Source organism: Lasioglossum baleicum, chromosome 7, assembly GCF_051020765.1.
Source record: "Lasioglossum baleicum chromosome 7, iyLasBale1, whole genome shotgun sequence".
In the NCBI taxonomy this organism is placed as follows: Eukaryota; Metazoa; Arthropoda; class Insecta; order Hymenoptera; family Halictidae; genus Lasioglossum; species Lasioglossum baleicum.
The window spans coordinates 17,899,840-17,925,327 of record NC_134935.1 but is presented as its reverse complement, the minus strand read 5'-3'; the positions used below and the strand labels follow the sequence as shown (position 1 = coordinate 17,925,327).

At 43.9% G+C, this 25,488-nt stretch overlaps 1 protein-coding gene across 4 annotated transcripts; it reads right to left on the bottom strand.

Moving 5' to 3' along the window:
* Positions 1 to 742: 742 nt before the first annotated feature.
* Positions 743 to 25,372, bottom strand: Cep164 (centrosomal protein 164). 4 transcript variants are annotated; one of them, XM_076428477.1, is made up of 11 exons: positions 25,062 to 25,372; positions 20,671 to 20,919; positions 13,845 to 14,612; positions 12,395 to 13,242; positions 11,654 to 12,073; positions 9,089 to 9,414; positions 6,254 to 6,720; positions 5,545 to 5,717; positions 4,183 to 4,414; positions 3,757 to 3,951; positions 743 to 2,406 (listed from the first exon to the last, which is right to left on the bottom strand). In XM_076428477.1, exons 1-11 carry the CDS (start codon positions 25,138 to 25,140, stop codon positions 2,159 to 2,161), a joined length of 4,005 nt encoding a protein of 1,334 aa, XP_076284592.1. In that variant the 5' UTR covers positions 25,141 to 25,372; the 3' UTR covers positions 743 to 2,158. The 4 variants fall into 4 exon arrangements, 3 of the variants coding, with proteins under 3 accessions (XP_076284592.1, XP_076284593.1, XP_076284594.1); XM_076428478.1 differs by having other exon boundaries at positions 13,845 to 14,609; positions 25,062 to 25,371; XR_013009377.1 differs by having other exon boundaries at positions 2,267 to 2,406; positions 3,757 to 3,931; positions 25,062 to 25,371.
* Positions 25,373 to 25,488: the final 116 nt, after the last annotated feature.

The following is a 25,488-nucleotide window of genomic DNA, read 5'->3' as shown; positions in this document are numbered from 1 at the left end:
GAGGAGCACGCGGCTCAGGCTCCTCCTCTCTGCGTCACGTGACAGCGCAGGCGCATCGAGGCTCTCGACTCGGTCGATCAGACTATACATTTCACGCGGAAATCATTCGCACACACGTCCTGTTCCCTTATCCACATTCAAACTTGGCGAATCCAGTGAAGTTTCATTCATCATTCTCCATTGAGACACTTTTGTTATTCTGGGCGAAACGAACGCAACGAAACGCAATTTTCGCGGCGTGCGTCGAGCAGGACGCTCGTACAGAGATTGTTTCAAGGTACGCTACGTTAACCGAGGTTTAGAAGTGTCAACGTGGACACACGGAACTCTGAATGTCGTGTAACACGAAGGCTACCTTTCTCAATGACGATATTTATGCATATATATGCACGTGTTGCAGTCTTGATTGCTGGTTCAGCGAAGAGATGAACAGAACTCGTTAGGAACAAGCGGAGATGAGGCTTTTTTCTGACCGGCCTAGGCCGGAACGAGCACGATTCCGAGACTTATTCTAACGACGATCGACAGGAAACTCGCTTCCAAATGACTTGATGCGGACTTTTGGTCAGTAATTCGCCCGAGAAATAAATAACTAACTTATCGGTAGGAATATACAAAACACGCTGCCGGAGTTTAATAAGCAGCGAGAGTTTTCTTGTAAATCCACGTACAATTCTTATAAAATTTTACACTTACGTTTACGAGTCAAACGAAGTGTGAAAGAAAGTCTTCTAATTTACTGATTGAAAAGATGGTCATGGGTGGCAGATGATTCGAAAACTCATATATAACAACGACTCGTATTTATAGAAATTTCACTGCATCCTTTCGGGAAGTCGCTAAATTCTATAATTCGTAGATAAAATTGATCGACTCAAAACGACAAATACCTTATAGAAACACCTTACTGCTCATTAAATGCTCTACACAATTCAATTTAACAGTTCACTTTAAGAGGGTGTGCATCTAGTTTCGAGAACGTGCACAGAAATCTACAGTAACACAACGGGTACCTAAATCTCCTCGCAGTTTTCAACGAAACGATTATACTTGGTTAAAACTAATTCGGAACAGCGATGGGAATGTCGCGATTGACAGTCATCAGGAACGAAATCCTTGCACGAATCCCGACCTGCTGTAACGATAGGCGTTCCGTCTCTCTTAAAGTCTAATGCAGGCCTGGGCAACTGATTGCTCACGGGTTACCGACGCGGGAGCGTCGTTGTTATTAATACTAACAAAAGTATTAGGTTGTGGGGTACGAAATGTCCGATTTTTAACAGTAACGTTAAACAAATATAACTTTTTCCGAATCAAACTTGCTGATCAAAGTAAGCACGACTGTAGTCAACATATTCTGTCAATAACTCACAATGAAATTTTTCGTTCGTACGTGTCCTTCATTGAGGAAATTGTCAGCTTCGTTTTTTTGAGTGTTTGAGTGTTCTATCATTTAAGAATAGTGCGTCATTTATCACCATCTTTTGATCAAACATAGAATAACAATAATATAATCGTCAATATGTTCACTTTCACACTCATATAAAATCATACACGACTTAACATAAAAGAAAAACTGAATATCTAAATACACAAATTGAAGCTTAGAGATCAACATTGTACCTCTACTAACCCTTTCAGCCAGAGTCATCTAAATTCCAATTTTGCTAGTAGTCCATCCAAATTATTAGCTGTTAAGTCTAATAAGAAAGTCGACTAAGTCATACAATGGGTTAATTGAATTATTATAAACCTACAAGTTGTAATAGTATTTCTTGATCAAAACGCTTCATAAGATTTGATTTTAAAATCGGACATTTCACATGCAACAACGTAATAATAACATTACTAAGTGAATTCGTATTCCTTTCGAGTCGGAGCGCGGTAGTGGGGGGTAGAGGCTCGAGCGTCGGCGGCTCGCGAACAATCAGTTGGCCAAGCCTGGCCTAATGTATTCAAATTCTATATTGAATAACATCGTGTTAAAGAACCTCCAAAGTGATCTAAATTTTGCGACGAACTCACACAGACTATCTGGTATACACGAAACAGCTCGATGGGGTTTTTAGTTCGCATCACCGATGTGTAGGACATCGTTCTGTCAGCGGTCGACATTTGGAAACGAATTTTTGCTCTATAGTATACGAGTGGCTCTTCTTCAGAGGGTCGCCTGCCCTGGAGTGATCAGGTCAGTATTCTCGACACGGGCTTGTCGTAACCAGTCCCTCAAATTCCACGTTCGTTCCATTAGGTTCGAGGTGGTTTTCTCAACGGTGCCGACACTGGTCGTGAAACCACTGTTAGGACCGTATTGGGCGATTATGTTTTGCGTGGCGGTGGTCGGTGGTTGCGCAGCTGTCAATTGGGACAGGATGTTTGACTGTATATTCGGAGTACCAAACGTTCCTGCAAAAATAGAAACTACGTTAATACTGCACTCTCGAACAAAGGGTTCGTCGATCGACTTAACCCTTCGCAGACAAGAATTTCTTAAAACGCTGTGAAAATACATATTTCTCTTAGAAATCTGAATCTTATAAAGAAGGTATTAAACACCTGGAAAACAAGAACAAATATGTACTGATCTTTGAAATTGTTTGTTTCAGTAATCGTGTACATAGACTTATGTTCATATTATTTTTACACTTGTCCTCAAAGGGTTAACATATAGTTACTTAATTTCTTGCCAATAAAATTAGAATTCTACACTCGAATAAATATAATATAACAATGTTTCTGTCCTTCGGAGACAACTGTAATATCTCTTCCTCCATTTTTGTACGATTGTTTAGGATTTCTATTAAGGGGATAGTTTTTACAGTTACGTTCGTCATGCCTTTGTGTTTAACGACTTACTTTAAATTTGTCTCGTTTAAGTTGTTGTACTGGGTGGCAAGTTTGCTCTAAAGTGTAGCTTTGAAACTGATTAACTATAACTACATATTATACTTTGATACATGCTAGAACAGAAATGCTAAATATATAAATATATTTCGTTCTAGCATACCTCACTGTGTTTAGAAACATATTACTTGAATGGTTCCATTTGGCATTGAACCTTTAATAAAGAGTTTAATAATTAATGTTGAGTAGTTAAAAGGAAGAAATCAATGATGGTTATCCGATGGAGAAGAGTATATTATTAGTATACATAGAACGAGAGGTGTGGGTGTGGAAGGAGATTAATGGACAAGTGGGCAGAGATGCGTGAAGAAAAAAGAGACCTACGTATTAATAAACAGCAAAATAACAAACACTTGTTGTAAATCCACGTTTGTACCATATAATCTTTGTTTAACATGCCATTTCATAAGTACTTATGTGTGTGTGTGTGTGTGTGTGTGTTCAATATTATTCTTATAAATTATATATGTATATTTTGTATTAAGATTGTGTAAACATATACAATCTTTCAATTTAGTATTAAAGAAAGTACCAAAAGGTACCTTTGAGATTTTCTATTAAATCTCTATACCTAATTATATACTAATAACTAATAAGTTTAGTGTAGCCGTAGCCTATCCCAAATTGTGACGTTGCTACTAGCTACCCCCGCCGCTCCTATCGATACGTTGCTGGGGCAATTCTCAGAATGCGACGTGATGTGACGTCGCGTGACCTCTTGGAGGTAGTTTTCGCGGCAACGCTGCTTATGTCATACACACATACAATAAGGACATGCAGAATAGTATACGAATAGAGAGAGAATGGTGTATGAACAGAGAGGGACAAAGGTAGATGAGTATGATCACTAACCTTGTACATTGTTCGGCTGCGCAGCGAGATGATGAAATCGTAGCCATCGTAAATAAGAATACATCAAAGTTGGGGGCGGCGGCACGTTACTGTCGTGTCGTTTATTCAGGACGCCCCAGATCTCACGTATTTCCGAGTTTAGATTTTCCAGGCTTGCGATGATTTCCGTCGACTCCTGGTAGTGATCCGGTTTGTCTGAATACGGGGGATCATGACACAAAACCGAAAAATAAATTTGTGTGCGGATGGAACGTTAACCGGAACGGTCTTGTCTGCCGTTGAAGCCAGACGAGTGAAAGCCTTTCGACGATGATTTAAAGAACAGAATCGAACCAAAAGACGTTTCAACGATGACGAGAAAAGAAAAAAAGGACGCAGTGACAGAGCGGATTTTCATGATTTAGGTTCTCGCGGTCGTTCGCTCACCTATAAACGTGTCCGTTCCCAGATCAGTGGAGCTGAAACCGCTGCTTGCGCTAGACATATCGCTCAAAGTTAATTCGTCGTTTCTTGTAGAAGTCGCGTCGTTCTCGTTCCGTCTTGCGCTGGCAACTCTCTCCAGCGTTTGCTCTAAGTGTCTCAAATGTATCACCTTCTCCCCGAGGAGACTTTTCGTACGGTGCAAACTCACTTCCACATCTGAAAGCTCGCGTTCTTCCTGCAATTCACCAATAAATTCGTTAAATACGTTGTCCTCGGAAAATCATTCGTGCATTCGCGAATCATCTGTCGACGAACACCGGCTTGTCTAACAGTAAATTAACCATTTGCACTCGAAACTATTTTGACTTCAGAATTTCGAGATTTTTCGTCGGATCTAGAATATATTTGTTACACACGACCTTCTTCATTACATCAGTGTCTTTCCCACGTTATCTGGCAAACTGACTCTCCTAACTTCAAAAGAAGTCAAATCGTGTGACCCAATTTTAAATTTCGTGGCAGGCACAGCTAGACCCATTTAAATCCTGGCCGATAATACTTCTTAACTTATTTTTCTAAAATCAATATTGATCTTCTTGTTGGACATAATACTAATAACTAATGATACAAATTAACTACCTAAAAATTAGAATTTCGATGGAATGTGGATCCATATTCCGCCATGAAATCATTTTTTCGTTTAAATGATTTGGTAACCCACTAGTTTGAAGGAATATTGTATTCTCATACATAAAACACATTAAAAATAATCATAATGAAGTATTTGAACGTTTACTTGAAATCAGCGTCAAAATGTCTACGGGAAATGATATATAGCATGTCAAAAAAAAAATTTTCCGCGCGTGGTAACGGAGAAACCACATTTTCTTGAAATTGTGCAAGTTTAACGAATTCTTTCAAGGTTAAAAAACGTTCGTACCACAATCTCCATAATTATCCCATATTCTGCAAAGTTTCAGCTTCCATTTAAAAAAAATTTCATCGCTCTATCTCATTTCTATCGAAAGTTCTTTGATTTTGACACAGATTTCGTCGATTTGGCCCATAATGCGGCGGGCTGGCTGTATAGGCAGGGCTTGGCAATGCCCTGCCCCGGATGCAGCCACACCTGATCACCCATTTCTTTTTGTTTCGTTCATTTTTTATAATTTTATTTGTTGGGTGACCGCAGGGGATCTGCGATGACCCCCTCTTACCGTATGTAGCGACCCCTTTCTTCGGTCGGTGGGCAGAGACTCTAGGTCCTTATCCCCTCCGAATGAAGAACGAAGTCACCGGGGGTCACCGGATCTCGCTCGCAGGGGAATATCCGAAAATGTCGACATGTTCTCTGTGAAGATGTACCTGAACTAATTGTTCTAGGGTCGCCCGTGCGCTGCTTTGCTTCCAAGCCCTCTGCCGTCCCTGAAAAGCGGTCTCCTGGTCTCGGAGCGCCTCCTGTGCCCTCCTCACGGAGTCCCTCTCGACGTGGATACGGTGCCGGAAGAATTCCAGCTCCGAAGAGGCGTTCGCCGGTGCTAGAAAATCGAGCAGAACCCTTTTCGATGTCGTCTAGACGAGCTCCTATTCGAACAGCTCGCGAAAACGGCGCGGCGTGCGAGAAAAAAGAACGAGATAACAGAAAGGAAGAAGAGAGAGAGAGAGAGAAGCGAACACGGTGCTCTATGGTGAAAAAAGAAAAAGAATTTGTAAAGGTGCACTTACGAGCGAGTCGAAGGAATGTAAGCTGTTAGCCAAAGTAAAGTCTATAGACGCCTGGGGGAATAAAGAAGTACCATATTGATAAACGTAAAAAATCAACGAGCAATCTCACTGGGCTGTAACAAGAAAAGAACTTGATCGATAAGAAACGGACAAGCACGAAAAAAAAAGCTTTCGAGTTGAAAGATTCAAGCACTTGAAAGCCGTAAAATAGTAGATTGGTATGTAAAGCTAAAGTACTACGATGTTAACGACTACAAAAGTAATTCATGCGTCATACACAGTATTAACACTAGCGGAGAGAACTGAACAGGACGAAGAGGAGTGCTCGACGGCATTCTTCAACATTCACCTTTGTCTTGGAAAGGATATCGCAAGGTGTAGGCCGTTTCGGTGCTAGGAAGCTGGTCACCGAGGTCTTCCAGCTTCTCTAGCTGCTTCCTGATATTCTCGACCGGATTATCGGGGTTGTTGTTGTTGTTGTTATTGTTGTTGCTGTTGTTGGCAGCGGTGTTCGAGCTGGCCCGTACTGCGCTGGACGTTCTCTTGCTGAAGTTCTTCTTCTTCTTCATCATCATCATGTTCGCGTTCGTCTCGCTGGCGGTGGTCGTGTCGTCGGACTCGAATTTCGCGGCGGTTTTCGAGTTGCCCGCGGCGGCCATCTTCTGGCAACCTGAAGCTGTCTTCTGCGAGCACGAGGCGTCCGCTTCCTGCTGATCCTGCTGATCCTGCTGATCGGACCGATCGGCCGCGGACTGAGCCTCCTGCGGCTTTCCGTTTCTCGCCGCAGAGCTAGACCGCGTGTTCCTCACCGGGGTACTGCGAGCACGATTTAAGGCCTATAGCCAGACATTAGGACGATTCGCATGAACGTGAGAGAGTACCTTCACAGTTTATTCTCCCGGCGAGATCGTAGGGTCTGTGTGTGTGTGTGTGTGACGTGACGTGATGTGACAATAATCGTACAAGTGCAGGCCTCAATCACGGCTGCGAGTGGCTAACACGTTCGCCGTCGCAGCGACTTTTCACGGCTACCTCAGCAGCGTCAAGATGCAAACACGTCCTCGCTATCGTCCCTAATCACAAAACACGTTCGGCTATTCGTAACAACTATTAAGGCAGAGTAATCAATTCGGTCGTGTCTCGCGTAAAACACGTGTTTCTTAATAAAACCAAAACACGAACATTTCATTGGCAAACAATGGCACAAAGCAACATTCCCGTTGAAGAAACGCGAACGGACCCATTATTCAATCTAGCATTTATTAATTATCGTTAAGTAATAGACCGCGGATTTTTATGCGAAATAAAAATTGCCAGCTTTAATTGCAAGTAACGAGAACCACATGTTTCTTTCTTTCTTCAATTAGTTGAGAATAATATCTCGATATACATAAATCTTCTTAATCTCCCTGCTGTTTTTTCGCTGAATAACTTTTATATTATAAATGCATAAAATCCGCAACCCATTCAGTACTGTTAGTCCCTTCAGTTTTGCCCTCGTTATGGAAATGCACGTTAGGTTATCACTAGACAGCGGATCTTTATGGAAAATAAAAAATGTTCGCATTGATTGCAGAACACAGGAGCCAGATAAAAATGGTATTCTTCTTTTAATTATCCTATTAAAGTGAAACTAATACATTGATGTCCTTGAATATTTTTCACGTGTCCACTGCTTTAAATGGTACTTGTCCATTTTTTGTCGTAAATGCATGAAATCCGCAGTCTAGTTATCACTGACTGAGATAGCGGCGAATTTGTTAATCAAATGGGTCCACCACAGGCGCAGTTTCAAGCTTGTTAGTCGATATGTACATTTGAATATTCATTGACAGTGCTAATCTCTGATTCACATTTAGCTGCAAGGGTTACAAAGAATCTCGTTTAGGCGTACTCGATATTTAGTGGTGCACCTTGTCGAAGGCACTTTGGGACACGCTAGACATATGTATGTTACAGAGTCCGTATAGTTAATTGGGGTACGGTAAGTGACACTGACTGTGAAGGTACTGAGGCAGTGATGAGAGATAAATGTATGTGCAAGAACTTAGCGTTAGTACATTTAACACGATCGAGACACTTGAGGGAATACACAAGGTACAAACTCGAAGAGTGTCCATTCCGAAAGCTTTGCGCTTTATGAGATCTGGGACACTTTTACGAGCGACGAAAGTACCCTGTGTACTCGAGTGTAGACGGGAAGCATGCTTGTTACAAACAGCTATTACATCTACCAATGCTCTACGATACTGTACAACGTGTCAACCATTTGCCGTTAAACGTTTGGTCAGAATAAAATCATTTATATTTTCTGTTTCCATCATCTTGATCTGACTACTTAGGGAGTTAGATTACTGTAAGGCTGTTCAACGAAAAAATTATTGCATTAGTTTTGTTCACAAAAATCGATTTCTTGCAAAATCCTGCGGTCGTAGACAAATTTTGACACCAGATTTGAAATCAACGTGAAAAAATCTACGGGAAATGATATATAGCATGTTAAAAAAAAATGTTTTCCGCGCGTGGTACTGCACAAAACCACATTTTCTTGAAATTCTAGATGTTTAATGAATTTTCTTAACGTTAAAAAACGTTCGTTGGAAACCGCTACTTCGGAATTGGATAAGTCTATAATGACAGAATTGACCTGGTACGACTAGTCGGAATAGATATAGGTAGAAATGCGTATAGTAGGCCCCTACATCTATTATTGCCGGGAGTAAGGCGTTGAAAGGGTTTGAAGTCCCTTTGGTGGTGGGGTTTTAGTGGATAGGGGCAGGGAGTTAGTCCCGTTTTCCCCAAATGTCAACTTAGGGGGAGCCGAGTCCCACACTACCCTCTCTGTCCGGTTGAGAGGGTGTGCGTAAAAGCATTTCCCCACCGCCACGAAAATTAAAAAAAAGAAAAAAGGTTGGAAACCGCTACATTCCGGTATAACTTCTCAGGTGGTTACAGTAGTCTAACCCCTCGAGTCCATTCATTTTCAAGATTAAGGAATTGTTCAGATACAAGAATAGTTCAGCCACCCCAAACTGTGAGCGACAACCAGTTAGAAAAGGAGCATATCCTCGCATTAGGTCCCGTTCGACCTCGGATTTGATCATTGCGATCTGGTCGTTCCGGGAACAGCAAGTGGCTGACTGAGCGGATTCGCTATGATTAGCAAGCGTAAAGTTCGACTCACTTTTGTTCCGACGACTCGGTAATATCGGTCCTCGTCCTGGTGGACGTCGACCTTTCCGTTTCGGAGGCCGTGTTGTACTCCGCCTTCCTCCAGCTTCTCCTTTCGACAGCCAGACGAACGTCGTTCTTCAGCTTCTTGTACTTTTCCCTGAGCGCGGTATACTTGTCCTGCATCAGACGGTTCTCGGACCTCATCTTCTCGATGTCGACGCTCTCCTGTTGGTAGGACCGTTGCTCCGCCAGCTTCCTCGCCTTGATCTCCACGGATCTGCCTGGCCACATATCCCCTAAACGCTGCTTGTAGATTTGCTGCTGGGCTACGGTCTCCTGAAACGGCAGCAGACAAACTCCCTTCAGACTCAGCTCCGAGCCAGAAACGGGACTCCCATTCGTGAAAACGTTGACAAACACCGAACGACAAACACCGGTCGGCCCGTTAATCCTCCTCCAGCATCATCCATCGTGATCCACGGAGGCAGGAGCAATTACTTGCTAGGATTCGAACGTGGGATGTCGCAATCCTGCTGAGACTCATCGCTTGCCTATCGGGTCACATAGATTTCACGTATATGTATATTATAGGTACACACCCGTTCGTAAATACTAGGTATTGATGTGCAGCAGATTTGGCAACAGGTCCAACTGCTGTGGTCGACTATGTTCGTTTCGTTATTATGTTTAGAACATTTTCTATTTCGTTTGGCACAACAGATATCCTAAGATTTATGAGCGGGAATGTTAGTGTGAGGACACAGAGACTGCATATTTCGTATTACTTTTATTATCTTATATCGGAGCCAGCGTCAATTGTTAAGCCATAATCAGTAGTCGATGTATTTCGATTCACTCGATACTTAATACTAGAGAAGTTCACAATAGTGTGTTGTCGTTCTCTGCTATTTTTACGAAAATTGCCTGAAGTAGTTGTTCCGGATTTAAGTTACATATTTATTCATGCAGTTAATGATATGACAAACGTTGTTAAGCTTACTTGAACCTTGATATACATAAATACATTGATTCTTGGAAAACTTGATATAGTGTTTCTAAGAGATTTGGCACGCCTTTCGTAGCTACTCATAGTGTATAAAACTGGCCAGATAGTATTTCTATTTTCCTAAGGGGTTATGCTCGGTTCGAAGTTTTGAAAGATTATCTAACCAAATAGTAAATCATAAAAATTATTAATTAATCTAACGATTTTATTATTGAGAACTGTTGTTCACGCTCAAATTTTTGACAATTGTCAGCAGTTTCTAATTACATAATAATACAACTTGTTCGAGCATACAGTCTCTCAGATATAGAAAGATTTTCTATAAAGTTCTTGAAAAAAATTCCTAACCGAGCATAACTCCTCAAGCCTCACCATCATAAAAATCTGATAATATTAAAAAAATAATTAAATTCATCTAATATGCTGCTCTAGTAAAATAGTGTTCAATATTTACTAGATATGTTGAATCTGCCGGTGCGTTTTCAGGCACGCGATATACTTCGTTGTTTCTTAAGGGGATCTTCTGATCTAGATGCATTGTGTCATCAAGCGCGTATCTTTAAAAGGATTTGTTTAAATTCGTAAGTACAATGATGTTATGGATGTTCGAAGAACATAGCTCTCACTATATAGCACTGATACTGAAAACATTAGTTTTCTTATTTCTTGTTTCCTTATTTTCTGACACGACTGACAGGGTATCTCACGATCTTGTATATGTATAGTTGTGCGATCAACTTCAAAGAGAGAACTTTGAGAGAATTGACAGAAAAACCTGCCGCTATCGCGTGAATCAAAAATCTCAACAATATTGATATAAATGTTGTTTGTTGATATAAATATTGATATATTTCTATTCTTTTTACCATGCAAGATGTGAAGGAAAGACCTAAAATTCGTACCAATTAAAATGCTTCACTTTTTCATTTCAGACCATTAGAACGGCTGGAATCGTGTCAGTCAATTAAGGCACTTCTTTATACGCCTCTGTTCAAGGAACTGCAACTCCTACAATTTCAAGTATATCCACTTGAGAAAATTTCTATACAGGGTGGCTGAAAAGTTGCCCAAATTTTTTAATTGAATCGTCCGATTTCCTTGGAAAAATTTCGAGACGAGGCCTCTAGAGCAGAATACCCCCTTAAACTCGAGTCCTTCCGAATACATAATTCGTGGAGAAACTGTCTTAAGGCTAAACCAAGGCATTCCGGGGACGTGGTTACACAATCATGGGCGAAACCGTGGTGACCGAATGACGAATCTATTAGCACCGAAGGAGCTCGGCGCGAGCGATTTCATTGCGTTCGCAGAAAGAACTAGTCGGCTAACGAGGTCTCGCCGTACGAACGCCTCGAGCTCCGAGAGTCAACTAGCCTGGTTGCATAACGGCAATCGTTTCTATCGCCCATAAATAACCTAATTTCCTTAAAGAAGGATGGGTTCGAGGTAGCATTTCAACCGGAGTCGCATCGCGCGGCGCAATGGGAGAATCGGACAAGGTTTGCGCAACAGGGTCGCGTGCACACGGTTCTCAGGTACTTAGAATAATAGGCATCGTCAGGTACTCACGTCGATCCGGAAATTACGCAGAATGTCCTCTAGGCACTTCTCGTGATCCTCCGTAATTTTCGTTATTTTCTCCCTCTGTCGTGTCCAGAGCTCGGCACGCAGCTCGTCGAACTCTTTCTCCAGTTCCTTCTTCAGCGCTTCGATCTTTTCGTTGTGCTGTTTCGTCAGTTCCATCTCGCTGAGCTTGGCGAGCTTCTCCTCGCCGAGATCACGCTCGTGCTCATCCTCCAGCTTCCCCATCTCCTGATTTCTCAATTCCAACAGCTCCCGCTTCCTCTCGTCCAATTCGATCTTCAAGTTCGTCAGAATCTCTTGTCTCTCTTTCTCGTAGCAGACTTCCAGCTCGGCCTTCACTTTCTTCAGGTTCTCCAGCCTCGCCTCGTCCATTTCAGCGATCAGTTGCTGAATCTCTCGTTCCTCCTGTAAAATCAATCAAGTAGCAACGACAACGTAAATCGATAACAGTATTATTCAGAGCTGTAAAGAAGTCTCTTGGAAGGATCTTTCGATATGAGACGACACATCTCCGTCTGTGACTTTATGGTCTGCCGGACAACTTTATGGGACCCATAAACTCACGGCCCGCTCAAGAACAATGTTACGCATAAATACGAAGAAGTCGTCCCAAGCCACCGTGTTATATCGAAATAAAACTGTATTGGCTAAGCGGCCACAGTACCAAGAGTTCCTCTTGAAAAGAAGACTTCTTTTCAGCCCCCAATAATACTAGCAACGACCTACCCTCTCAGACATCACGCGTCTCAGCTCCTCCAGCTTGTCGTCCATATTCTTCTCCAAGAGCGTCTTCTCCGCTACGAAACTCTGCTCCAGGTCCCACCTTGTCTTCTCCAGTTTCTCCTCGTACTCCTTCTTCAGCGATTCGATCTCATTCTGGTGATCCATCCTCAGCTGCGCCTTCGTCTCTTCGAAGCTCTTCAGCTCGCCACTGTCTTGCCGCGGAAGGTCCACCTCTTGATTCACTCTGGACAAGTCGGACGTATCGTCGTCGTCGGTCTGCTTCGAGAATTTAATCGCTGACTTCTTCGGCTTCTCCGACTTCAGTTTGCTCTTCCTGAACTCGTCAGAGTCGGTGCTCCTCGCCACGCTGCAGTCGGTTTCGCTCTTCGAGACCAGATCGATGTTCTTCACCTTATCGAACTTGCTCGGCACATAGTCCAGGCTGCTTTCTCTGGACATACTCTCTCTGGAAAGACTTTCTTTGGCCATTTGATTGCGGTGCTCGTTCTCGGAGACGTTCTGAACGACGAACCTCCTGCCGACGATTTTCGCATTCTTCGTTGAGGACTCCGCCTTGTCCGACGACGAACTCTTCCTGGTGTCCTCGTCGAGCTTGCTCTCAGAGTCTTCTTTGTTCTCGGGCTCCTCTTTGTCATCGAAGCTCTGACTACTGGATCGTTGAGAGGACAGTATCGAGCCGGTGACTTTGTTCATGACCACCGCGGATATCCGGACGTTCTGCTCTTCCGATTCCGAGTCCCAGTCGTCCTCCGAATACGTGAACTTGATGTCCACCTCCCTCTCGATGTCGAAGCGGACGCTCTTGCGCTCTTCGTCCACTGGTCTGTCATCTGGCAAAGTTCAAAATACATCGTTAGAAATTAATAAATGGAAAAACGGCATCCTAAAAGTTAGCCCTTCAATCGCTGAATTAAATAATTTCAACAGTTGTGGTGGGTTGCGCTAAGTTTGTGCTACATTGTGCTCGAACATTAAAACTATGATACAAAAAATAAGACGAAAAATTGAGAAAAACGATTTTTTGAGTAGCCCTCAACTTTTCATTTTTAAAAAATTTTTTCTGTTGTGCTAGGTTGTGCTAAGATTGTGTATTACTTTCAAAAAATCTGTGTAAATATTGCTTTAAAAAAGTGATAATAGTTTTGGATATTCAATTAACGTTTAAGTTATTAACAGTTATCCAAACAGCATATAATTATACATATCTAACTTCTGCCAGGCTAGCACAACCTATAGATATGCAATACTGTCTTTGTCGGATGATCAGAAAGTCCAGTTATGTATGTTATGCAAGCGCAAAGGGCCTCGAACAAGAGTAAAGAGCCCTGAATGTCGTTGTGCTGGAAAAACTTGGCACTATTGAAATTATTTAATTCATCAAGTGGGGGGCTAACTTCTAGGAGGCGAAAAACAGTTAAAATAGTGCTATTACCATCTTCGGACTGCTTCTCCCTGAGAATGGACTTGAGCCTGTCTCCGCCAACGGTGGCGATCTCGTCGGTAATCGCAATGGTCCGGAAGTCATCGAGCTTAGCAGCCTCTTGACTAGGCGTATTATCCCGGCTTCTGTTACTCTTCAGAAACATAGTCCCCCCGCCACTTAAAGTTAGCTCCTTCGGCTGGCCGAACTGGCTAGGGTGTTTCTCTTTGTCGAATTTATCAGTCTTCTCCGACTTGAACAACGTGGAAGCGCTGAGTTTATCAATGTCGATGATACTCTCCTCGGAGCTGAACTTGCAGGACAGCTGTCCCCACTTTTCATTCCTGGGACTAAGGGACTCGGACCTCTTCAATACTTCCTTCAAGTCGAGCTCTTTCGCGGGAACAACCATGGTCGATGTCGCCATCGACGTCGACGGGGATACAACGTTTTCCAGAAGTTTCGGGCACTCGTAGAACTTAGGATCTTGGAACTTCAGGTTGGTGTAGTCCCTGGCAGCTCTGTCTGTCGCCAGCGGGGTTTCCGGCTTTTCATTTTGATACTTGGTCGGTATCTCCTGGCTCGGACTTTCCTTTCTTCTTGTTCCATCCAATTTGTCTGGTTTCTTCAGCGGTGTCAACTTCGTGGGGATCCTTGTCGGTGGTAAACTGGTCTTGCTGGAGGATTTGACTAGATCCTTCGAGGAGGATGGTTCCTTGGGTAATGTCGCCTCTTCGTGCGACTCCAAGTCCTTGGCTGTCGTCTTCGAATCCTCCTCTGCTGATTAAAAAATCAATATTTATAACCTGACCGGTTTCAGCTTGAACGGATGATTCTATTCGCTGAACGAGAAAGAGGACTGTCGTGAAATGGTTCCGTCAGACGCACCAAAAATAGAGGATAGAGACTGTAAAAGGATTTTCTGTATTCGAATTGTCTCTTTGTGGGTGAATATTAAAATATTTTGCGCTAAAAATACTCCCCCTGGAGCTGTTTCGATACCGCAGAGGGGAGAAAACTCGAAAGAGATGGGAACCGATACTTCATGGATCAGAGAAACGCAACCTTTCCTCGATCACGATGGCCCTCTCGAGGGAAAGAGGCGACAGTGTCAACGTTCCCTCGAGTGCATGTCAACGACTGTGTTTTGTGTCTCTATTTCTCTTTTTTTTCACCGTAGAGATAACAGGGACAGCAATGAAATGGATAAGAAAATACGCCTAAAAGCCTGGAACAGCGCGGAAGCGATTATTATATATCAACGAGGAGTGCTCTCGACACGTCTAGAACCGCGTGCTCACTTTTTCCCGGGTTTTCAAACGCTTTTTACTGCCGCCCAGCGCACTCGCCTCTCTTTCGCTCTTTTTAACCCGCGTTCGCAACTAAATAGGGAGCAATGATCGAGAAACATTTAAAATTTCCGATTCTCGAAAAATTGTTAACCCTTAGCAGTCGAGGGGTGACTCGAAGCTTCTCTTTTGAATGAACATTGATTATTTTCATCAACCATATTTTCCATCTCTCCTTACTATACAGGGTGTCTCAAAAATGTAATTCCTCGAAAGGGGCGATTTCTATTTTAATTGGAAGTAACTTTTCCCTTTGCGAAAATGTTCTTCGACTTATTAACGGAAAACTCTAGCCGCGCTCTGATTGATCCCCGTTTTTCGTCAATAACTCCTTAACCATGCTGCGGAGAACATTTTCGTAAAGGAAAAATTATTTCAAGTGACAAATCACTCACTGAAGGGGATACAATATTTTTCGGACACTCCGTGTTTTGTAAAACGAGTTTTATCGTGTTTGAAAGGTAGTACAAACTTGCAACTTCAAATGTTGTTCTGGCGTTAAACCATTTGGAAATGAACGAGGACATATTGAAGATACAGATTCACAAAATCATCGACGCTGGCGAACTTTCAATCCAAAGAACGAGCCTTCAATCTTCTGCTATTCACCCAGCAAAACCGAAAGACCTCGAGGGTGAGAAATGCCAACAAATATTGACTCCTCGTGGTCGTGCAATTTTGTTTTAGCTGAGTCAACCGCATCCGGGGTTTTAAAGAAAACCGTCGACCACGCGACAGTTCCTAATCCGTGTTAATCATTACTGCAAAATGACGCGTCGTTTTCCTTGCCAATTCCAATATTTATCGTAAGCACACTTCGCAACAAAGCTGTAACTTTGTTTAACTCTCAGCACCTTTCTAGCCGATGAAACAGATGATGCTAATACAGCAAATCTATATTTGTCTTTGATTACTTCCAATTTTCTTGACTGTGAGATGCGAACAGATGATTTGAAACTGTGGAAACTAAACATTAACTCGGAAATATAGATTTGAATGTACATAACATACTGACATTCACCAGCAAGAATTTTAGATATACATATATCGAAGCGTTTTTTGGCGTTGTAGATTTGATGCGCAGCAGTATGAGCGGTCGAATATTTTCTGTCTGCTCTTACCAAGAATTTAACCTGGTCACGATTCCGTTGACGACTACACGTGTTGTAGAGTGTCACGCGCATCGAAGCCAAATTACAGATTTAGAAAGGCAGGTGGAAAAATATGAGGTGCTCGTTGCTACTAAGCATTATTCTAAATCATAATATCATTGTTTATTTTGACAGCTGACATTTCGGGCGTCGTTTCATGCCTTATAGAGATTTATAACTAGACTCTGTGGAACGTTATACATTTGTAGTTGAATTACCATTCAATTTAGTCCTCAAGACGTTTAATGTAACTTTGAAAACAACAACGACATTTGAGGTGCAAACGCTAGATGACACCCTGTATATGTATAGAGTGAGTCTCGTAACTAAGAAGTTATTTACTGTACGAAAAAGTTTTTCAAACAAATGCTGCACGGTTTCCAGGAGAACATACAGAGTGCTGTAGAGTGTTTTTTATTGTTTTGCTTCTTTCTCTATATATAAAGCTCACCTTCAGTTTTTGAAATGGAATGGAATTTTTCCACGAATTCGGATAAAACGGCAAATTCTGTACAAAAGGTATTACCCCAAATAGGGCTGAAAATGAATAATTGCTGAGATATTCTCAAATTAATAATCTTCTATCAAGAAATGTTTCATATGCTTAGTCACCGCGATTATTAATACGACTTCGTTTACGACGGCAAGTCATGCTTGCAGTTTAATTTTAAGCCTACAATATGGTGCTTCGTCCGAGTTCGCGAAAAAAATATTCGGCATTCCATTTGAGAAACTGAAGACGACTCTTATGTCTCGATGGAAAAGAAAGCCAAATAACAAAAAACATATCACAGCACTGCAACATTTGCAACTACCGTCGGACGGTGCAATACGCGATTTCGTTGTCGAGGCAGATTGACCCGTGCGAGTGTAACAAAAATTAGAACGTGGCGCCGAAGGGTTCGAGACTATCTAGTAGAGGTTGTCCCAGTTGCGCGGGACAGCCAGTACGTGTACGTGTGCCCCTTTGAATGCAGCTCGCGTCGCATCAGCCTCGGGTGGGTCGCTGCGCCGGTGAAAAAAGCGTCATCCCGGCAACAATTCGCGTCCGATACGCGGCGGCGCGATAATTGGACGGATCTACGTTTCAAGCGGCTATTACGTACTTTCACGAGCGAGTGCGCCGGCACGTGAGTGCCTTAACGAATGTGTCGCACGGCCGCCAGCCGCTCGAAAAGAGTTTCAAGGGCTCTCCGACGAGCGACGACGTCGTCCGCTCGAGTCGGCCTATCCGATCGAGGAGGATCGCGCAACAAATCCGCTCGTCTGTAACCTTATTCCACTCGAACCGCGCGGAATGAACACATGGTCTGGTCCCTTCATTCGGCTCGCTTGCCGCATTTTTCGACCGGCGTCTACATATGTTTGCCTCCGGACCCAGCAAACAGGAAAACTTGTGCGACCTACCACGGTTTTCCTTGTTATTGTGCTCGATTTCAAGTATCTCCGGCTGCAAGAGTGTCTCTCCATGATTCTCAATACGCTCGACACCGAAGTCACACACGTGTGACGACCGCGATCTCGTGTTTCGCATAAAGAATGGCGAACCTCGCTGCTGCCACCACGCTCTGCCATTTCACGTTACAATTGCGCGGAGGATTTCTATGCTTGTCGACTTTCTGGACAACAGTCAAAATCAGATAAAGATTGATTCCCTCTGTCGCATTAACCCTTTGCCTTACGGGTTGCCGATAGTCCGACGAAGAAATGTTTCGAACAAAAGTTGAACAGTATTTAAACGTCTATAAACTTCTATACAGGGTGATAAGATAAACGTATTCTGCTTCCATAATTTAATTTTATACGTTTTTTCCTGTTCGTGACCTTGAATGAGCTCGAGTAATTATAGTCTCCGAATTCGTAACGAAAGGGACTATCATTTTCTTATTGTAATTATAGTCCACTATTGCACATGCAATTGAAGATGTAATGAATTACTCATGTAATTAATTCCTGCCCAACTCTGCGGCGAGCGGGGATCGTTTCCCGAAACGTTTAGCGACAAACAATCGCAGCTGGTTGCGCGCAATCGAACGTACCCGGCGATAAGGTGCTCGTTATCGTAATCGTCTCGCGGTCCCGGTAAATAATTGAGAGCGGAGGTTTCGATTGCGGGTTCCATCGGCGAATCGGAAGGTTACATAAAACCGAAACGTCTCTGGTAACGTCGCGCGTTACGTAAAAAGAGCGAAAAGAACAAAAAAACCAGCTCGCGAGAGAGAGAGAGCGAGAGAAAGAAACCTTGTGAGTAAGTAGCGTCCGTCCCGTAGCCGGTGATCTGCGGTCGCCGGGAAAGAAAACGAAACGCGCGTGCAATTGTGCGAACCCGCTGCAGCAAGGTCAAGCGCGCCAGAGAGGGAGAATGTTTCCGCGTTACGCAACGGTTATCGTCCGACGATACCGGGCTCGAGATCGAACGAGACGGAGGAAGAGGACACGAGAAATCGGCGGCCGCGACGGCCAAAAAGTCCGCGGAACGACTAAAAATATCAATTCCTCGTTTGACGACCGGCCAGCTCCCGGGCAATCGACTGCCAAACCGAGTCCTTGGCGCGGGAATCGCGAGAACGCGGCAACAACGCGTTAACGAGGGGAAGGGGAACGCGGCGAACGGTTTTGACAGCCGGGATCCGCGTGTAACAGGTGTTTTTAGACGGCCGATGGGAATTCCGAGCATGATTGTTTGCCTAATGAACGCTGTATCAGTGGGGGAACAGATAAGACGCGCGCAGGAAACGATGATTACTGATTACTCGCGGGGATTATCTTATCTTGTTTACCAACAGTCACGAGTTTAATATGAAAGGACGGGTATCGGGAGAAAGTTCGATAGAAACGAGATGAGACCGTGTCCCGCGTGACTGGTCGATACGCGAGATGACTGTGGGAATCGAGGAAACGAGTTTTCTTGTCGACACGCCAGCTAACGTTCATCGGATCCGATTCTCGTGGATTAGTGTCGCGCGCGTGCAATGATATTGGATTTGTGTAAGCAAGCAAATGGCGTTGGAGTATTGGCTTGCGGGAAAATGTAGCTGCGACGATCGGTGAACGTGTCGATTGCTTTTTTTTTTCTTTTCGATAGCATCACGAAACGAAAGCCTTCTACGAGTTTGGAATAATTTAATCAATCACACCGCAACTGGAAATATCGTACTGGTTACCCCTTGAATCCTTTTACGTCCTTCAAATTCCAATTTCATTTAACCGAATGTATCACAATAGGAAGCAAATAGCGTTGGCGCAACGGGTTGTAAAACACCTCCAACAAATCTAAATAATTCCATTATTGAAACCTAAACTCGTTAATCCTTCGACCCGAATGTAACACAATAAAAATGAATTTATTAGACCATATCAAAAAATAGCGTCACTGTGACTAACATATCATTCAACTTTTTCCCAATTCATTTAAAAAAGTAGTAATACAGTTCACAATCTGATAATTTAATCAATGAAGCCGAAACTGAAAAAATGTATCGACGGGGTTAGCCCTTGAATTCATCTATATCCTCCAGTAATTTGATTTACTCGAATGTATCACAATGAAGATTGATTCATTAGTCTAGGTCAAGGACTAATATCACCCATATATGACTAACATTCGACTTGCTCATGATTCGTTGAAAAGAACGTAACCTGGTAGACAGTCAGCTGTTTCCAAAACTGAGCTTCGGACAATGTCATTCATGCCAGGGGAGAATTTACTAAGGAATGACGCAACTGTATAATTGAAACCGTTACGGTACGCTTATCTACCTCGTCAGAGTTCCTAAATATAGAATCTTATTAACGACCTGATAAAAGATGGCAGAGATGAAAAACAATTTTGTCACGGAAACAAGCGAACGTGCAAACTGGACTGGAGTGCAAAGACGTGTCACAGACATTTGACCAACACATTTAACCCTTTGCACGAAGTGGTCGCGTACCGAGAAAGAGAATATAAAGAGAAAAGAAAAAGTTGAAACAAAAATTTTGCCATCACGAGCCAAGGATTCACTTGACACTTTATTCATGTACAATATGTTACATGCTGGGATGCGACTCTGTGATTCGACAAACCGCTACATCAGCAATAAGAAAATATTCGATCTATATGGTTACATGTTCGTATCAGTTTGTATCACGTTCGCGGGGGTCCAAGCGAGAATTAGTGTCACCGTTTTGGTTCGTCCACTACGGATCAACGCGAGAAGCAACGCGGAAAGCCGTGCGCCTAGTTTCTGTCTCTGTCACGTTCTCTACCGGGCGCGGGGGTGTATCGAGGATTCGGCCCAAGTGCAAAGGGTTAATCCTATATTTTCCATTCAGCCGAAATGACGAGGCAATCCGTACCGACGCTCATTTGCCTGGTGTTGCCAGCCCTGGCCTGCTCGACCAGCTCTCTGTACACGGCATCCAAAGGGTGCTCCCAGGTGGTTGTTCCGGTGGAAGCTTGGTAGTAATACCAAGCGCCCGTCGACTCCTGGTAGCATGGCTGCCAGCCTTTCGGAAGGGCCGCCATGAGGCCCTCCCGGGCCAAGTCCATGAGGTGCGGCTCAGCATCGGGGTCAATTCCCAAGCGCCTCGCATAGTCGAGCACCTCTGAAAAAGCAATCGCACGCTCCATTAGTTAATTACCACCTAGCTACTCTACCCGGCATCAAGGAGACCTGGTAGAGAGGCGTATCATCGACGAAATTTAAACAGCTCTAAGCGACCAAATGAGATTTTGTAGACTTCCCACCCCCAGGCCCCGACTGTAAGGCTTCAGTCAAAAAATGTTTTCTTTGCGTTTAACCCACCATGACCCACCAGTTGGCGATGTGAAATACGCCAATTAAATTTGTATTGTTTCCATTTCTTTTAAAATTATTTTAGAATTCTTATTTTACTAGGAGCGTCCGATTTCTCCAAGAAATAAAGTATATAGGACACGTAATTGCATGCGTACAAAACAAATCCTTCCGTCTCGGTTCTTCCTTAATTAAAACGAATCTTCATCAATAGACAGCGGATTTTATGCATTTCCGACAAAACTGAGAAATTGTAAAATTGTAACAACAGTTAAAAAGTTCAGAGAATTTTTAGAATATCAACGTATTATTTGCAACTTACTAAAATCGCTAAACGAAGTACGAAACATCTATTTGGCTCCCGTCTCTTGGAATTGATGCAGACAATGTTTATTTTGCATAAAAGTCCGCCGTCTATTCGTCAAGCATTAACAAAAAGATTTTCCTTATCGCTGTTGCAACTTCACAATAGATTTAACGGAATCTTGAAATGCGCCTTCGGTATTGTTTCTTCGAATGTTATCAAATCTAAATAAATTTGCAATTCAATCCACTTCTTTTAGCATTCCTTTGAAAGAGTATCAACAGCGATGCAATAATTTTTAGATAACTCTCCGATGTACTCTGAACGGATCAATAAGGTGGATTGCATTGGTGTTAAGTGTTAAGATAACGCGCAGAAGTAATTACAGCGACTAACATAAAAATTACATCGCCGTAAAGTGGGTCCAAAGGAACGTTAAACTGACAGCTCATTAGATTGACAATACGGGTACGATAACGACCCAGAACGTGAAAGCGCAAACAATTATCTTTTTTCGCAATTCCGTGGGGACAGATTCTGCACGCGAATCATCGTCGCGAAAATTCATTTGCCTGGAAACAGACAGCTTTCGCTGGATATGCGTGCGCCCTGTGAGCTTTATAAAGCTTCGAAAGAGGTCAAGGATGTCCGTGGAATAAAGAAATTCTCGACGTGTCACGGCAGCATTGTTCGGAATCCCTGGAATCTTCCTTCCATGAAAAACGAACGAGATGGAGAGTTCACCGTGACTCGGATAAGGGTGGGAATCTTAAATTGCCCGGCTGCTATAAATACCAGTGTCAATAAGTAACGTGAGAAAGTATTAATAAACCTTCGAACAAGTGATTTCAAGGTTCCCGGGTCGACCGTGTGTTATAACGACGCCTATCGATTATAGTCCAGGTGAAGCGTACCACGTGGCAATGCGGAACTGTTCTTCCGGAAGAAAGGGGACGTCAAGATATCTTCGTGGGTTTACGCACATCGTTACTTGCCGAAGAACTAGCGCGAAACTTGCGGGAAAACGGGAAACGAAAATTTATTACATTACGGTGCGAAAATTTAATAACTTGCTGTAATTGCTTCGATGGTTTTATTTAGAATATTTATCGAATAGATAGAAACTGTGGAAAAGTTACGGTGACCATACAGTAAGGATTATACAGAATTTCTTTTTTATGAATGGACCAAACGACTTCAATTTCTCTGTAAGGCTAGAAGAATTAGTTTAAAAGAGTATAATTCCAAAGAGTGAAAAGATGGAAAACATTTAGGAATATCAATACATTTATTACGACTGAAGAAAATCATTAAAGGAAGAAATAAATTATTGACCCATTTCCGATTTTCTATTTGACAATTGTTGAGATTGCAAAGGTGTTTTCATGGGAATTGACTAAATACATTTTTTGACTCCAGTATATATTATAGTAGTAAAAATTGTAATTTTTATATAATACCATACACATTAGTGACTTTTGATGGACGTTAGATTTAGTGTTGAAATGCTACTCTGAATTTGCATTGAGCGTACTAATCAATAACGTAACGAACATTTGGAACAACCTGCTGGACGGAGAATTGCTACTATGAAAGACCCAACCCCTGATTCTCCAGCTCGTGAAAGCTGCGAAATTCACGGCCGGTAACGGCCGTCCATTATATTCGGCCGGTTTAATTCGATACAACGTTCATCGACCTCCTTTCGCGCTTAATTAATTCTTCAGTAGCCTGCCACTTGGGCGTGCTTTCGAGACAAATATCTGAAAATGAACCGGCTTTAAGAGTCACGGAAGGCAAGCGCGCGCGCGCGCCGATGGTAGATAAACTGTCAATCTATCACGAGCCGTTAATCTTCCCGCTCTATTCGGCTAAATACCGTCGAACATGATTAACGAGAGCCCGAGAACTTGTTACGCGGTGTCGCTCCGGTTGACGTTTCGCGCGCTCGTTATAAATAATTCATCGGGCTCGGGTTCAACCGTGTACTTTGTCCGTGGAGCGTTGCTTCTGTTTACCCGGCTATCCATTCGAAAAAAGAAGAGAGAGAGAGAGAGAAAGACAGAGAGAGGAAAAGGAACGGGCTGCCTGGCTTCCTGGGAACTCCTCTGTCGATGATTATCATAACAATCCGGGCCGGGCCACGATTTCACAGGGAAATTAATTCCAGAATCGTGTTCGAAAATCCCCAGGCGATAACGCGTCGCCGGATGCGTTGGCAACGTTCACGTTTAAACATATAATTAGCCGCGAAGATCACCGCGCAGCGGATCCTCATTCATCGCTTCGCGGCGCGGCGGCGGCTGCGGCTAGGTTCTCTGAATAGTTAACGTTGCCTTTTGCGGGAGGAGGCGATACGACAGCCGCGACGACAGCGCTGCAAACACGGCCCGGTTAAAAATTCCATCATGGAAGTCTTTGACAGGTGGCTACCCCGGTGTGCATGGGGGTAACCCGCCACAACATCTGTCTTCCCGGCAGCGCGGCAACGGGCGGTGGTGAAATTTTTGTAGCCGTTCGGACAGCTACGATTTCGAATTGCTCGGAATCGAATCGAATTTCTGCCAGGAATTCCCGAAGGGGATTTATTAGCGAATCGAGATTTTCGTTCGGACAAACGCGTATCCTGCGGAAGTCAGTCACTGGCACGACCGCCCAGGGGGGTGGGTTCCCGAGGCTTATGACAAAACTTTCGCCGCACTGCGGATCCTATTGATTTTTCACGGAACGCTCGGCTACGAGCTCACTGCTCCCGTCCGGCCGTGGTGTAAATAAACAAGGAAACTGACTACCGAAACCGTTCAACCCTCTGGCGTTTTATTTGCGACCTTTCGCGTCTTACCCTGCGCCGTTTAATTGCCGCACCGAACCGCCCCTTCCTCGATCTTTAATTAACATTCTGAACGGAGCATGTTGCCGTTACGCCGAGTTTTACGGGGCGTAGATGAGGCGACTAGTTTCAGGAGCTGCTTGTTAGATTTTATTTCTATTCGGTAGAGCCTCGTGCTCTTATTTCTGACACTGCTCCAAAATTCAGGAAACGATTACTGCCTTAAATTCTACGTTCGTGGACCATATTCGAACACGCTCCAGACAAACAAAATAAACGGAACCGCTCGCGTTCGAGTAACATAAATATTCCCATGGTCGATGGGATCGCGAGACAACTGGTGAAACCACCCCCGCCATAAAGCGCCAGTCCGGCTGGTTGCACGTTTGCGTCAGTTTTCATTGCGCAACCGAGTGTGTTTCGCAATATGACGCCTTTTCCTTCTGCGAACTGTGTCAAGCCCGCCGGAAACCCGGCTATCCTTGCCACGCGATGCAATTAGTTTCCAATTAAGAGGAGCGTGGAGGTAGCGGACGACGCGCTTCAGCCGGAAGAAGGGTTACCCATCGCGGAAAGGATCAGAGGCGTAAAGAGGAGATGGTCAAGGCCGCGACCCCGGGCGTTGGTGTAAAAGAATTAAGAGAGGAAGGAAGCCGGAAGCTCGGTAGGAGCCAAGAAAACCACCCTGTGCTACATCGATCGTGTGGGAGGAGCGGGGACAGGATGGTGTGTCTCGCCCCCTCTCCCTCCCTCACACCGCCAAAAGGACTCTAGGGGTCCTTGGGCCTAAAGGACTCGCGGTTTTCAGGGGACGTACCTTCGTTCGACGGATGCGACGTCTCGTCAAAGACCTCCCTGCAGACGATCGTGGCGGCGCTGTCCTGGGAAATGCTCATACTAGCTCGTACGAGGAACAGCCGGGTCCCGGTCGCAGGACGTTCACATAACGCGCTTCACCATAATGTGCCAACACATGATAGCGTCGCATGGGCCGTTGCCCGTCATAGTCCGTCACGGCGGCGCGTGCACGCGAGAGAGTTTCGCCCCAGCGACGAGGCCCGTCCGACGACGGTCAATGTTGAATTCGACTTGAACGTAGGCGGCGGAAAGAGAAAAGACAGAAAGAGACGGAGCGAGGGAGACGAGCAGCGCCCCCGGTAGCCTGACCCCGAACTAGGCCAATGATAAGGAAAACGAGCGGCACTGCCGCCGGCAACTGTCTTATCGATTAATCGAGAGACTGG

Bases quoted from the DNA above. Each gene is read 5' to 3' on its own strand.
- Cep164 (XM_076428477.1), bottom strand. From the start codon at position 25,140: ATGAGCATTTCCCAGGACAGCGCCGCCACGATCGTCTGCAGGGAGGTC. The intron at 20,920-25,061 runs GTACGTCCCCTG...TTGCTTTTTCAG, and splicing joins GTCGCATCCGTCGAACGAAG to AGGTGCTCGACTATGCGAGG. The intron at 3,952-4,182 runs GTGAGCGAACGA...CCCCGTATTCAG, and splicing joins GGGAACGGACACGTTTATAG to ACAAACCGGATCACTACCAG.